The 15,157-nt window shown below is 42.5% G+C and overlaps 1 protein-coding gene across 3 annotated transcripts in view; it reads right to left on the bottom strand.

Annotated features, from left to right (window-relative positions):
* PPM1H (protein phosphatase, Mg2+/Mn2+ dependent 1H) overlaps positions 1-15,157 on the bottom strand; it is a 259,081-nt gene that overhangs the window by 86,054 nt on the left and 157,870 nt on the right. For all 3 annotated transcript variants that reach the window (XM_053895781.1, XM_053895780.1, XM_053895779.1), the window contains exon 5: positions 683-767. In XM_053895781.1, the coding sequence (XP_053751756.1) occupies positions 683-767 (85 nt within the window). The remainder of the gene's footprint in view (positions 1-682; positions 768-15,157) is intronic.

Raw genomic sequence — 15,157 nt, 5'->3', positions numbered from 1 at the left:
TGCCACTGTTGCTCAAGTGAGATTCTAAGCCAAACACCCTCCCCCTGGAACTTGAGGATAGGGAATTAGGTCTGTTCTCTTTTCCAGAAAACTCAAATCTCTAGGTGAAGCAAAAATGCTCAAGATCTGAAAAACCCAAACACCTTCCTCTAGCCCACTCGTAATTTCACTCCGAAGAGGGAGATTTAAACTGGGAGCTTATTTTCAGGATAGAAACAGGCTTTCAGACGCCTGCATGCTTTCCCAAAGGGCCTCTGAGACTTCCTAACCGTGCGTCAAGTGGTGGGGTGTCAGCAGGATCTGGGGCTGCCCTCCTCCCCAGCACGGAGCCCCCATTTTGAGTTAAAGTGAGCAGCAGGCCAAGGAAGAAAGGTATCTGTGTGATTCAACACCCCATTTCGTATTGCACATCCCAAACCGTTAAACAAAACAGAGCACATCATGTCTTCCATTGGCTACAGATGGGAGAGAAACAGCCACAATAATAAATTCACGGAGGTGGAGTGTGTCGTCACACGAGTTGCCAGGATGTGTGATCGGAAGGTGCGTGGGGGGAGTTAATACCATATGTCATCCAACTCTCGTGGGCCTGCTCCCATGTCAACAGCATCATGTTCCCCCACCACAGCGTCGACACCATCCCTGATGCCGCGGCGCTCCGCCAAACCTACGTGACTCTTACCAGGTACTGGAGTCGCTGGCGCTCAGTCTCAGGGGTAAACTCTGAAGACATGGGGATGATTTCTCCATTTCTGATGATTATGGCCCTAAAACGGTTAAGAGAAATACGCATTGTCAGTAGCCAATCTCGTAAGTACCTCAATTTTATAACTCCGGAGCTTGGTTTCGAAGACCGACGAAATGCCCAAGGGACACTTTTTCTAACAAGCTGCATGGCAACTCTCTTTTCGAGAAAACTCAAATCTCTAGGTGTAGCAGAAATGCTCAACTCTGGATCCCTCACCAAAGTAAACATATGGCTACGTTTACTTTCTCTGCTGGCTGGAACCATGTCTTAACGCCCAGCACCAACCTTCCTACTTGGCACATGGTACACACACTCAGTGAACAAGTGGATGAATGATGTAAATTGACGCTTCCTCTAGACCAGTGCTCTCCAATAGAACTTTCTGTGACAATGGATATATTTTAATCTGTGCACTCCAACATGGCAGCCACTAGCCACATAGGGGCAATGAGCATCTAAATTACATTTAAATTAATTAAATTACATTTAATTTTACCTAATTTTTAATTAACTTATCTTTAAGTTCAGGTAGTCACAAAGTGGCTAGTGTTTCATGGAGTAGATAGTATAGCTCCAGGTCTGTGTTACGCCAAGTGTCAGTGGGCCAGAAGCACGGGCCTCACCAGGAAGCTTATTAGAAATGCAGACTCCCAGGTTCCACCCCAGACTTGCTTATCAGAATCTTCATTGTGATTCATAGGCACATTAAAATCTGAGAACACCTGACTGAGACTCATGAGTTTCTAGGTAGTATCCTGGATCCAGGAAGAAAACACTCATCTCATCCTGAAGCTTAGGAAATTCACATGCTTCCAAAAATTTGCCCCAAGAGCTACTGCTGACTCAAGAATGTGAGAGAACAGAGATCCCTAAGGGAGCTATCTGTGGAAGAGGCTATAGCATGGATAACCATGGAGCAACCTTTCCTAGGCCTATTCCAGATGGAGCTTCCTGTTCCTAGATCTTATTCCAAAGTGGTTCCGAACAGCCACTTTCTAGCGATCAATTGGTTGAAGTGGCTTGGAAATTGCATTTGATATGAACTCAACAGCTCCAACAGCTCCAAGTACCAGGGAGCCGGAGACTTGGAGACTGAACACACTTCTCTGTAAAGAGCCACAAGCACGGGAAGTGCCTTTGATGAGCTCAACTCTGGGTGGATGCCTCATGGACTCTAGGGTCAGCTGCACTCTTTGTGCCAAGAGGCCCCAGGCACCCCTCCCTCCCACCATAAACATAGTCTCCAAGGGCACCCAGGTGGCTCAGTTGGTTAAGCATCTTACTTTGGCTCAGGTCATGATCTCACAGTTCATGAGTTCAAGCCCTGCAATTGGGCTCTGTGCTGAAAGCACACTTCCAATGCTCTGTCCCCTCCTCTCTCTGTCCCTCCCCTGCTTGCACTCTCTATCAAAAATAAACACTAAAAAAAAATATATATATATTTATATATATTTTTTAGTATATATATATTTATATATATATATAATTTAGTATATATATATTTTATATATATATAATTATATATATATATAATTTAGTATATATATATTTATATATATATATAAAGTTAGTCTCCAACACTGAAGCGATCCCAATAAATGGCTGCAGCTCTCCCCCAACCCCTCACCCACCTGTGCCCAGTTGTTGCTGTCATGGAGACTGGGAGGGCAGGTAAGGGAGAGGGTGATAACAAAAATCATGGGGGCTTTCGAGGATTAATGGGTCTAAAACTAGTGGAAACTATGAGAAGATGGAAAATGTTAGGGGAGCTGACTGGGAAAAAGATGTAATATTTGTATCATCACTTTCTTTATTATGATGTCAAAAATAGGAAATATTAAAAGTTCCTTCTTATAAATCTGTTGTCACTTGTAAAATGCAATTCTCCCCTCCCAAGGAAGGTGATATCCAGCATTCACAAATCAGTGTGTTTATTCAAATGGTCTTTGTCCTAATGTATCAGTTAAGACTAACTTCCAGAATAAAGGAATAAGGGTTTTGAATGAGGATGGAGAGACTTGGAGAGCTTGAAAGGAAGGTCTAGTTTAGGGCCTAATCTCAAACTAGCAAGAAGGACCTTGAGATCTGGGGTGATGAGAGCGAAAGTCATTAGGCAATAAATTCCAAAGGCAAACTTCTATTTCAAAATTTTGCTTAAAGCTAATCTTAACTCTTTCTCTTCCCTTTTTCTACATGGTCCCTGAATTCCAGCTTCCAGGCTCTGACTAGGAAAGTTGGCTATCTGGGAGGGACATAAAAGATAATGAGTAAAAGGGGGGAATCTGGTGGCTCAGTCAGTTAAGCCTCTGACTCTTGATTTTGGCTGAGGTCATGATCTAGCTCATGGTTTGTGAGATTGAGCCCCGCATTAGGTTCTGTGTGGACAGTGGGGAGTCTGCTTGGGACTCTCTCCGTCTCTCTCTGGTCCTCCTCGACTCGTGCACTTTCTCTCTCAAAATGAAGAAAGAAAGAAAGAAAGAAAGAAAGAAAGAAAGAAAGAAAGAAAGAAAGAAAGAAAGAAAGAGAGAGAGAGAGAGAGAAAGAGAGAAAGAGAGAAAGAGAGAAAGAGAGAAAGAAAGAAAGAAAGAAAGAAAGAAAGAAAGAAAGAAAGAAAGAAAGAAAGAACTTTAAAAAAAAAAAGAGAGAGAGTGAATTACACTTGGGTGGATGAAAAAACTATCCATAGCAAAGGCCTCAAAATTTTTCTTGGTAACAACATTATCTGTAATTGTCTAATTGTATAGAGTCTGGACCATCAAGAATCCATATGCCTTTTCACTGGTTATTACAAAAAGACAATGGACATAAAAGGGTGTCATTCTGGCTGAGTCACCACTAAAAAAGTGACTTGAAAGATTAAGGCAAACTAGGCAGGACCCTTGGGCTTAGTGGGCAGGGAAAGAGAACACAGCAAAGGCACTGGCCACCACTATGTTTACTCTATTTTTTTAATTTCAAATTCACACACAGGGAGGATGAGCATTCAATTCCAATGTTCACGGCTGAACAATGTTCATTCCAATGTTAGCTCACCCTAGCTAATTACTTTCTTAAATAGATCTTTATATCCAAATCCATCTATGTACAGAGCATTCTTCATTTCTGTTTGAACTACCAAGTTCTTCCTTCATGAGACACCCATGGATTAAAGATGACAGCATGTTTGGCAGTCAGACTTTCCAGTCCCTAAACTATGATGCCTCTTCCTATGCTTCCTGGCTTCCTTTTGATCTTTCTCTCTTTCATCCCTCTGATCTTGGGATCAATGTGTCAGAGTGCTGGTCTCCAATCTGGAGTAGGGCAGCGAGAGGGAATGGGTTTCAAAGGGAACAGAGTGCATGTGAAGGCTGACAAATCTTGCACTAAACAACCAATAAACTAGATTAATGCTTTAAAGCCACATTCTGTCATCAGAGGATCCTTGTAAACTTTCAATCTTCTACTTCAGTATTTTACGAGCTGTTTTTCCTAAGGAAAATTATTTAGAACAAACAGAAAAAAGCTGTGGCAATAATAAGAATCAAGGAGATTTAGGCATATGCCCTGGCCTTTATTCTGGGCCCTCAGATCTGGACCTCTAGATAAGACTACGGTCAGATTTTGAATGACATTCCATTTACTTACTCAGAGATTGGCCAGAGATTAAGTGAGGAAGCTCCTAGGGGCTGGGGTAATTTAACCAACTGGCAACCACTTCCTACCTGGTATCCCCATACCATAAGAGTTGGGGGGTGGTGGGTTCTAAGCATATTACCCAAAGTTAAGGTTAGCCTTTCATTCACAGAGACTGAAACTGAAATTTACATGCTTTCATTTCTTATCCGTAGCATAGATGGAAATTACTTGTAACATGGTGAATGGTAAGGTCTAACGTGTTCTTCGGACCCAACTGCAAGGGGACGGGAGGAGAGGAGGTAAAGCAAAGACATTAATAGTTTTTTTAAATGTTTTCGCACCCTCCGCAAACATAAGCCACAGGAGAGAATAAACGTAATTTATTGCTGGTGAGAATTTTGAGTTCAGAAAGCAATTTCTTGAAAACTTTGCTGCTTCCATCCTCTAATGTCACAGTTTGGAGTCCAAAAGACCTACCTTTTGTCCCTCAAGTTAGTCAAATTGTTAACTGATGAAAAGAAAAATAAGGGGTCAAACGAGGCGCTCATTTCAAAAATCCACTCAATTTTACAACTTTTCTTACAGGGATCACACCAACTCATGTTAAATCCCACCTCCAAGCAGGATTGACAATCTCCAGGGGCATTTGACAAACAAGCAAAGGGGAAAAAAAAAATGGGTAAAAGATATGATGAAGCAACTGACAGAAGGGAAAATGCAAATGTTCAATAAACACGTGAAAAGATGCTCAATCTCACTCATCCAGGAAAATGCAAATTAAAGTAAAAATAACATATAACTTTTGCTCATTGGATTGGCAAATGTTTGTTGAAAAATTAAGAATGTGTAATAGTTCAGGGCAAGAGGAAAAGGCCATTCTCATAATTAAGGGGAACGTAAACTGCTATACCTTTTAGTATATGTGCTGCCGAAGCGAGCACAATTGCTATACCTTTTAAAACTATTATAATGATGTAGCCAATGGTTCAGTCATCCTACTTTGGGGACTATATTCTAAAAAAATAGAAGATTCTGTCCATAAGATACGTGGACAAAAATTCACACTTGACATTATTTGTTGTGGCAAAGACTGGAAATAGTCTCAATGTCTATCAAAAGGGGAAATACTGAAGAGTTTCATTTATAACCAGTAAGATATTACACAGTCATTAAAAAAATAAAAAAGTTCAGTATGTTTTGTGACCCGGAGGTACCCCTGATGTATTGTTAGTTGAGAAAATCAAGTTGCAGAGTAGTATGTGGTATAACCCCATTTTTGTAAAAACAAAACCTCCATACAGACACCCCATACATGAGGATTCTGATCCCAGGCCCGAACCCGGTGAGCTCCTCTAGGCTCCGCTGTGGGCGATTACGAAGGGGGTACCAGGCAGGTACCGCACTGGACCCGGTACACAGCCACGGCACTACAGTACCCACGGGAGCTGCAGGTAAGGGCTCTCCTCTCCACCCTCCCCACTGGCCACGTTTATGAGCAAATCCGCATTCCCAGCCTGGGCAGCTCGGCAGGAGGAGTCCTGGCCCCGGCACCTGTCTCCATTGTGACTCGGTACTTTTCCACTCGGAATCCTTCCCCTTCTCCATCCCCCACACCACGAACCCCTGGTTTAAAACGCAGAGGCCTTTTGTCCAGAGCTCCTCAGCAGTGAGAATATTCCCTCCTGTCTGTGCTCCATGTCAACTGACCCTCGCCTGCCCAGATGCCCTTCAGTGAGGAAAATGGAACACGGGGGAGCTGGCACTTCTTTTTCTTTGCGTCTTGCCTGTAGGATCACAGTAAGTGAATAAAGGTTGACTGCTGCCTTCAGTTTGGCTCATTGCCCTAATTGGACCACCTTGACAGCTGGCTGCTTGACAGTATAAAAGTACATTTGATTGAACAGGGAGAAAGGCACGTAAGTAGGAGCATTAACTTTTCTTCAATTATCTTTTTGTTATTTGACTGCTGCAGGAAATGTATGTTCCTTTTGTGAAGAGGAATTTATTTGCCTAGATTTGGCCACATATTCACAGAAGTCCTGAAGTCCTACTAAATGCAGAGTCGTTTTTGTACCACGACCAATCTTCGTGAACCCTGTGTGCCCCAAGCCCTAGTCCATAGAATCCCACCCGGTGACCCAATCACACATCAGAGGTCATTAGTCAGAGCTCAGGCATGAGTGCAGAAGCATCCTGTAGCTGTGTTGGGAGCCACTAACTGAGAAGCCAGTGGCTACACTGTGTTATGAAAAGTAAGAACTGGTTAAGCCCCCAAATGTCTTTATTATGTACATTGTTTTCAGAAGAAGATGACGGTCTGGAGAATCACAGGGCAAACGCAGGAAAACTTTTGTAGCACTCCCCTTCTGTAACCCTGGGGAAACTCCCCTTCTGTAACCCTGGGGAAACCTTACAAGCCCGTGCTCAGACAGGCACATTCCAGAACAGATTACCTCTCAGCCCTTCTGCACCCCCCTTCAAGGTAAAACCTTTGGCCTTAAAACCAAAGAAAATCCCCAAATTCACAGTTAAATGATTTTGCAAAGAGGTGCCACATCAGATGTGGTATAGAATTTTCAGCTTCAATAGAAGGCCTTATCCAAGTGGCACAAAGAGAAAGAAAAAATGGATACAGACTTATACTTATCAATATAGACTATATGTATGTGTATACACGCACGTGCACACACACATATGTAAGCACGCACGCACACCTCTAAGTTTAACACTGGTACACCCTATAGAGCAGAAATGGAAAAGAAATACAAAATTGCCAGGCTGCTGCATTTAAAAAATCAGGTGACGGTGTCCAGCAGCCTAGTTTCCTTGGAATAAGAGATATAAAAAGTGTTCCAAGCAAAACAAAAGTTAGGGATCAAGCTCACTCCTGAAGTCAGAATTGAAACGACGTTGCTTCATTTTACCACCCCTTGATTTCTTCTCTCTGAGGCATGGAAATCGTGGGCCAGCAAAGGAAGTGATTGGAAGCTCACGTCTGAAAGGGCGCTGACGGCCCAGAACTTCATTCCAGTCTCTCCTTGTTAAGAGGTCAGCCAGCCGTGCAGCATGGAACCCATTAAATACGTGTAAATGTAGGACACACAAATAGGCAGGAGGAAGGTCCTGCACGATCTACCCTTTCTAGGGGGTTGTAAGTTCTGACAGTTGACCCAGGAGGGGATAACGTGAAAGTGAAAGCACGAAACGACACACACCGTGGGGCGATGGCTAATTGCTGAACCCTCCCCCAGCTCAGAAAGCCCGTGGCATCGGAGAAGGGCACGGACACGCGCACCATCAGCAGCGGTGAGGCTGCGTGGCACGGCAGAAGAGGAAGTGGCCTGGGGATGAGCATTTGGAGGGGCCAGCCCCGCCTTGAGCTTGTCTTTAGCTCCGGGCCTCCGTGTCCCTGCCTTGAAAAAGAAGAGAGGGGCCCAGCTCATTTCCCAGGCACCTTTCAAGTCTAAATTTAAACGATTCTTAAAATAAGTCTGAGGTAGGTGGGGGAGAGAAAGAGGGACAACTGTTCCAGTTACTGCTTCTCTTCTCAGGAGGGGGCCACCGCCACAATTTACATTCGAATAAATATAAACCAAGCCAGAAGTGCCGGGATGGGAAAAGTCACCCTTGGTGCAGCTCTTAAATCATAAAGGACAGGAAGCCCCCCAATGTCATTTCATTGTTGTCACCCGTCCCCTTGGAACGCAGGGCCGCAAACAAAAGGCACCTTCGACACCGTTAAGAGTATTCATGGGATGCCCTGATTCCATTACACACTTTTTCAGCTGAAAGTGATTCGAAACGCAACATTAAACTGCACATTTCCAGAATGGAGGAGAAAATCGGATACAAGGTGACAAAGAGAAACCATTTGGAAAACCCTTTTTGACAGTGTATATCAATTCCCAAGTACAGGGAGGAGGCATCCATTTTGTCAAGAAGCATCAGACCTTGTGAGTTCTGTTCGGATGCAGGAGTGTCTCCTTCAAAAATATCAGAAATGTGTCAATGGAAAAGAAAGCAGGGCAGCTGACGGAACAAGCTGGGGTTACCACCGGCAGAGGACAGGCAGGCTGTCGAGGCTAATTAGAGGTGTCAGGAAATAGCTGAAGGGAAAAAATAATCCCAGGAGCCTAGAATTAGTTTGGGTGTGTTTCTAGTTATTCCATTTTCAGAATGGATACTAAAGAAAAAGTTTGCAAACACGATGATTCATTTAACAGAACCCCAAGTACGCAGTTAAGTTTCTCAGCAAAAATAGTCACCAAAAATGGCCGGGAGAAAAAACTTCCCAATCTTTAAGTAGCAGCAAAAAATAAGGGACCATTCGTAGAGCAGTAACTGAATCAGATGTTCCTTGTTTTTCTCACAGCTAGCCCAGTCTATATAATAATTTCTCAATGTCATAATCCTGCCACTTTCTACAAACATCTTGCTTTACCAGCAACCTTCATGAAATCCAATGCACAAGAACAACATTTTCCAGACAAAGTAAAAGCCTCATAGTCATTAAAGAAAACTTATTGAGGTGTTTATTATTTCTGAAAAAAAAAAAATGACCAGGGTTCCATCTATAAATTAACAGTGGGGTTCTTTGTTCTACTTAAAAAAAAAACAACCTATGATCCACATTCCATAAAATGCATCCTTTTAAAGTGTGCCATTCAGTGGTTTTGAGTACATTCACAAGGTTGTTCAACCATCACTACTACCTACTCCTGGAACATTCTCATCACATCAGAAAAAAAATCCTCACCCTACTGGTACCCATTAGCAGTCACACCCCTCTCCTCCACATACTCTCAGGCCCTGGAAACCACTAATCTCCTTTGTTTCTATGGATTTGAGAATTCTGATATCATTTGCCAATGATATTGTATAAAGGAGATCGTGTAATATACAGCCTTTTGCCTGGTTTCTTCCACTTAACATAAGGTTTTCAAGGTTTACCCTTGTTACAGCATGCATCAGTACTTTATCCTTATGGCTAAATGAATATTCCACTGTATAGATATACTACATTTTGTGTATTCATTCATCAGTTGATGGGACATTTGAGTTGTTTCCACTCCTTGATTATTGTGATTAACACTGCTATGAACACTCATTTACAAGTTTTTGTGCAATTATGTTCTTAATTCTCTTGGCTACATGCCTGGGAGTGGAACTGCTGAGTAACATGGTAAGTCTATGTTTAATCTTTTGAGTAACCGCCACTTGGTTTCCCAAAGTGGCTGCGCCATTTTACATTGCCAATGGTGGGTTTTAAAATTCTTCAAGTACCGCAGAGTTCAAACTAAATTTATTTCTGAAAAATCCCACAGTCATTTCTCATTTTACACAGTTTTAAAGTACTCTGCTGGAAAGTTTTGCCTGTATGCTTGGATTTCAGTGCACACACTCAACACTCAATGGTTCATTTTCCATTTACCTCAGAGGATATATATTTATATATAAAACAAAACATATATTCTGTTCTTCTCAAGTGCAGGGTCAATACCTATAATCCACAGCAATGCACAGCCCCCCCCCCCCCCCCAGCACAAATGTGAACAAACATTTCTCGAGCTCCAAAGCAAGCACATTTTTCTCCCCATAGCAAGTAGCCAGACTGGGGGAGGCCACCAAAGACATTTATTTTTTTCTCTACTGTAGTCATTTTTGGAGTATGATGGATCCCCCCCCCCCCCCCACTTAACAAAATAATAAATGATGACTACAGTAGCTCACTGTTTGTGTGCCAAGGCAGGTAGGACACACGGGGTCTGGGAGGCCATCTCTTCTTTACTAATGCTCTGCATCAGTCACACCCAGGTTACAGTTGTGTCCAATTCCGACCTCTTCACTTTAAGAAGGCAATGCAATGGAGCAACGGAACAGAATCCCAAAAAGAGAAATAAAAACAGTTCATGGGGTGGAAAATAGATGCTCTGAAGGACATTAAAGCAACTGTGGCATTGTAGCCTGAAGGAAAGAATGAGAAACGATTTGATCATACTCTCCTTCACGCAATTTGAAATGGTTTTATTCAAAGAATGGTGGGTGACCAGTTCTTCATGCTCAGACTAAAGCAAACAAGAGGAAATTCTATTTAAATCAAATCAGTAAGATTCTATGGTTGCAAATGGGAGAAGAGTTTTCAGATCTTCACATTATGGATTGATCGAAGCTCGTAGGTTTCCATCCCTGGAATTCAAAATGACATGAGGGGGGTTTGTCTATATTTGTCTGCCAAGAGTCTGGAGGCATCCTTCACTGTTTTTCTTTACGGTGCTAGAAATCAAGAACTACATCTACTCTGTGAGGGCAAAGTCAGATGCATGAACAATTCACTCTAGACTGTGTAAGAAGGTCTTGCAACCTGTACAGTATAAGTGAACAGAGCATCCTCATGACCATGGCCCCTGTTCAAACTAAGCTGCATGACTTCACCTCATGGGGCAGGTGGGCTTACTTGTGGCCCATGGATAAGACAAGAGGCTAGATGCCTTCCCTGTAAGGCCTCTCTGGTCTACCTTCTCATAGTTACCCCATGTCAGTTCCTCACACAACAAAGGCTTGGGAAGCCCATCTCTCATTTACTGAACATAACCGTCAGGTTGGTTTGGGGAGCCAGTGGAAGTAGTGGAAAGCAATCAGGGCTTGGAGTCCAAAGTCTAGTTCAAGCTATGAACTCGCTATGCTAGGAAAATCAGCCACTCCGAGACTTGATTTTTCCCATGTGAAAAATGGGGCAGTACCACTTTCTTCAGATTAGATGAATTAAATAATGATGCTGATTGAATCATTAAAGGAAACTCACATATTCGAAAGTCAAATTAAAACAGTTACTTAGAACTTTGTTATTTTGTACAATAACTGTCCATAATTGTGACCCTAAGGAACTGTATAAATGAAAAAATAAATTATACTCAGTGGCCTCACTTAGGCTCTTGTAATAAAATGGTATGATTTCCCATGGGCATTTCAGTCACGTGTTCAGATATTCCATAGAATATTTCAGAATTCCATAGAAAAGAAGAGAGATTGACAGCATGATATTGGTGCATTCCTGTTTCTCTTCATCACTAGCTTTAAAACTCCACCCTCTTCATTAATATTAATGCCATAATCTCCTTAATATTCTTCTAAGCATATGTGTAATATAAGATTTTATCTTGACTAAGATATATAAAAGGTTCCCATGCCAAATTCCCTCTTCTTACAAAAATTCTTCTTAACCTATAATTTACCTGAGGCTACTACAACTGTGTAAACTAAAAATAAGAGTCTGGACTATATCTGTGGGAATGATAGAAGTCTTAGAAAATACATTAAAAATTTTTATTCTATCTGTATTTTTTATATGCACATAATTTTTTAAATATATTCTCCCAGGTAAAGGAAATGAAAGGTCTGGGAATCCCCTGACATTCCCAAGTTGGTCACTGGAGGGTGACAATGTTATTAATGGCAGGGAGACAGAAGAGACGCCAATCTGGTGAAGACAATACTGCATTTTGATTCTGTAAGTTGAATTTGGGACATGTGCCTAATGTCCAAGTAGAAGGACTAGGGAGCACACAGCTGGAAATGTGGGTGTGCTGCTCAAGAATGAGGTCAGTGCTAGAAAAACAGACTTGAGAATAGTCAGGTTTACATGGTAGTCAAAACTAGGGAATTGAAACAAGTGTTCCAGGAAATGTATATAGAAAAGGTGGGTATAAATATGAAGTGAAAATCTAGAAAGATGGGTCTAACGGAGCGCCTGGGTGGCTCAGTAGGTTAAGCGTCTCACTTCGGCTCAGGTCATGATCTCACAGCTCGTGATTTTGAGCCCCATGTCGGGCTGTGTCCTGATGGCTCAGAGCCTGGAGCCTACTTTGGATTCTGTGTCTCCTGCTTTCTCTGCTCCTCCCCCCACTCACACTCGTCTCTCTCTCAAAATAAATAAACACTAAGAAAGAAAGAAAGAAAGAAAGAAAAGAAAGAAAGAAAGAAAGAAAGAAAGAAAGAAAGAAAGAAAGAAAGAAAGAAAGAAAGATAGATAGGTATATTCTTTCATTTACCTGGTGAACTCTTCACAGTGTAAGTCAATAAATTGAAGTTGCCCTCTATAGTGTTCTCCACAGAATACTCTTCTGAGTGGTAATAGAAAACCACCCCCCCCCCCCCCGCCAAAGAAAAAAATTCATGCTCAGAGAGTCTGGGAAACACTTTTCTCTGCCCCAGGGCTTTTCTGAGCCTTTAATATACTAATATGGGTTGTTGTTCTCCAAGAGTAGATATCTATCTGTACAATAGTCCCAAATGTGACTAGGAGAGGAACAGCTCTTAACATCTCCTCACTTTTCTATCAGGTGTGGGTTAGACTCAGGGACAGATGCACTTGACTGAGCTGCAGCCTAGGGACACAGTAGGCTTCACTACTGGTGGCCTCACGTCCTACTCCCAGAAGGCTTGTCAGGTAATTGTCTAGGGCTGCTCTCTCTGGGGAAAAAGCCACACCATGCATCTCTCTCTCTGACTGACTCCATTTTCTTTTCTGTGATGCGCTTCATTCACAGTCCTGCAGGAGTAAAAGGGGTAGAGACTGGGGTGGAGGCTGCCTTTGAAGAAAGCTAAGCTCTCTCTCCCTCCCCACTCTTTGCCCTTCTCCATTCTGGCTCTTCTCTAAATAGTTTGCCCAGTGAGAAAACCCGGGGCGTGTTCCTGCTACTCTGACTTCAACTGGTGGTTCTGACTGGAAGCTTGAGGGCTTTCTTGTTCTGGTTCTCATTTTATTTCTGTATTTGCTGCCTCTCTGGAATGACTTTCTCTCATCACCAGGATTAGGGGGAAAGAGGCACACAGGCTGTTCTGGTCCTAAGCCATGCACCTGACTCTAGCTTAAACAAAAGAAGACTTCAACATGTTCCAGCAGGGCTCAGGAAGGGACTGCAGTGTGATCGAAGGCCAACATTCGTTACTTATAAAACGTGCTCCTCTATCCATAGATTTCTTTAGTCATCTTTTTTGAGAATAGTAAATCCAGACTAGATCCTGGTAATTAAGAGTTTCCAGGCCTTGGCCATGCAGCTTCTTATTCCTCCCCGGACCTTCCACAAAAACCAGATTGAACATTAACTCACCTCTGCAGAATGGTGTTGCCCCTGGCCAGCTTCCCAAATGGCTCTCATTGCACAGATAGGAAATCTCTCTGACATTTACAGGTGAAGACACATATTTTGGACTTTATGTTTTTGCCCTTTTGCAAACACTCAGACCTCAGTATGGAGTTAAGATCCCATTACTTCTGATGGGAAGCCCAAGGGTGGACAGTACGACCAGCCTATCAAAAATGTTCACAAAACTAAAACCCAAAATTGATTTATGCTTATGGAATGTGGTGAAGACAACAGAACTGGCCTGCTTTAGTTTTATTTGAAAAATAGAGGTGACTGAGGAAGAGACTAATCGGCTGCCTGAGAGCAAAGGTGGGACGCTGACAGACAGCAAAAGGCATACTATGTTATTGTTATTTTATCTGTTAGACTAAGAAAGGGGAAACAGCCTTGAGTAAAACAAACAAACAAACAAACCAAAAAAACCCCACAAAAAACTAAAGCCCAAGATAGAGGAAACCATTTCAGAAGAGGGTTCTACCACAATAAATGGGATCAAGTCCTCTGGCTTCAACAGATTTATATCTCAGGGCCCTGAACTCCTCAAAAATGAAGCTGTCACAGTTCTGTCAGGGATTGGGGAGGAACTGCAGGGAAGACATGTGCCCGAAGATTAAAGATAGGAAGTCAGATCCGAGTTTCAATGAGACGATGGATTCGGTCAGCTGAGGAGGAGGGGCTTGGTATCAATCTGGAGTAAGATTCTAGAGCAGGCCAATAAAGAAAAGGCATGTGAGGGCTAATAAAGGAAAGCCCTGGTCCTTGGTGGTCTGCCCAGATCCTCTCAGAGAGTAAAGCATGTCATTTCCAACCTTCCCCCCAACCCTTTTTTGGTCCAAGTAAAAGAAATAGTGCACACAGAGTATCAATTTGGACTTCAGAAACCAACACAATCTTTCACTATCTTTTGATGGACAATGAAGAATAGGAATTAATCTAAGTAAAAGTAAGCATGTGAAAAATGGTTGAAATGGCCGCAAATTGTAATGAGTTTCAGTGCATTAGACAGTCACTGTGACTGGGGGGGGGGGGGGGGGGGGGGGGGCGGGGAGGCGGTGGTCAGGAAAGTCAGAGTGGGCTTAAAGATGTGGTCTTTATAGGGCAAAGCTAACACCTCTACACTGCATGGATCAGTTCAGTTCTGAGTGGTACCATGTGTGAAAAGGGAAAAAAAATCACATGAACAGGGCCAGGGTCAGAAACCTGGATGATGAATGGTTCAAACCAGCTCTCTGAAGAATATGTGAAGGAAACCGGGAGTGTTCATTCTGAACAAGATTTGTGGAGGACTACAATAGGTACCTCTTAATATCTGAAGGACCAACAAAATACGAGAGTAAATGATCATTCTTAGGCAGTAGGAATATGCCTTTCCTTTCTTAATCTTATTTATTTTTATTTCAAAAAACTGTACACAAGTAACATATGCTGCTTATGTAATAATAGAAAGTATTGTTTTTACAAAAGTTTCGTGAGGTAAACGTGCATATACATATACAAAATAAATGCCTGAAGGAGAAGGTTGTCATAACAAAGAGGAAGTCCAGGCCAGGGAGTGCAGAAATACTGCTGAGCTGGCAACACTGAAGGGTATTTATTGAGAAATAGAGAAAAAGTTGGGGGGGGGGGGTGCGGATGAGAAGAGTTTGTG

Source organism: Panthera pardus, unplaced genomic scaffold (assembly GCF_024362965.1).
Source record: "Panthera pardus isolate Hobbes unplaced genomic scaffold, ASM2436296v1 HiC_scaffold_6, whole genome shotgun sequence".
NCBI classification, from domain to species: domain Eukaryota; kingdom Metazoa; phylum Chordata; class Mammalia; order Carnivora; family Felidae; genus Panthera; species Panthera pardus.
Note: the sequence above shows the minus strand (reverse complement) of the source record. Positions and strands in the feature narration are given on the sequence as shown.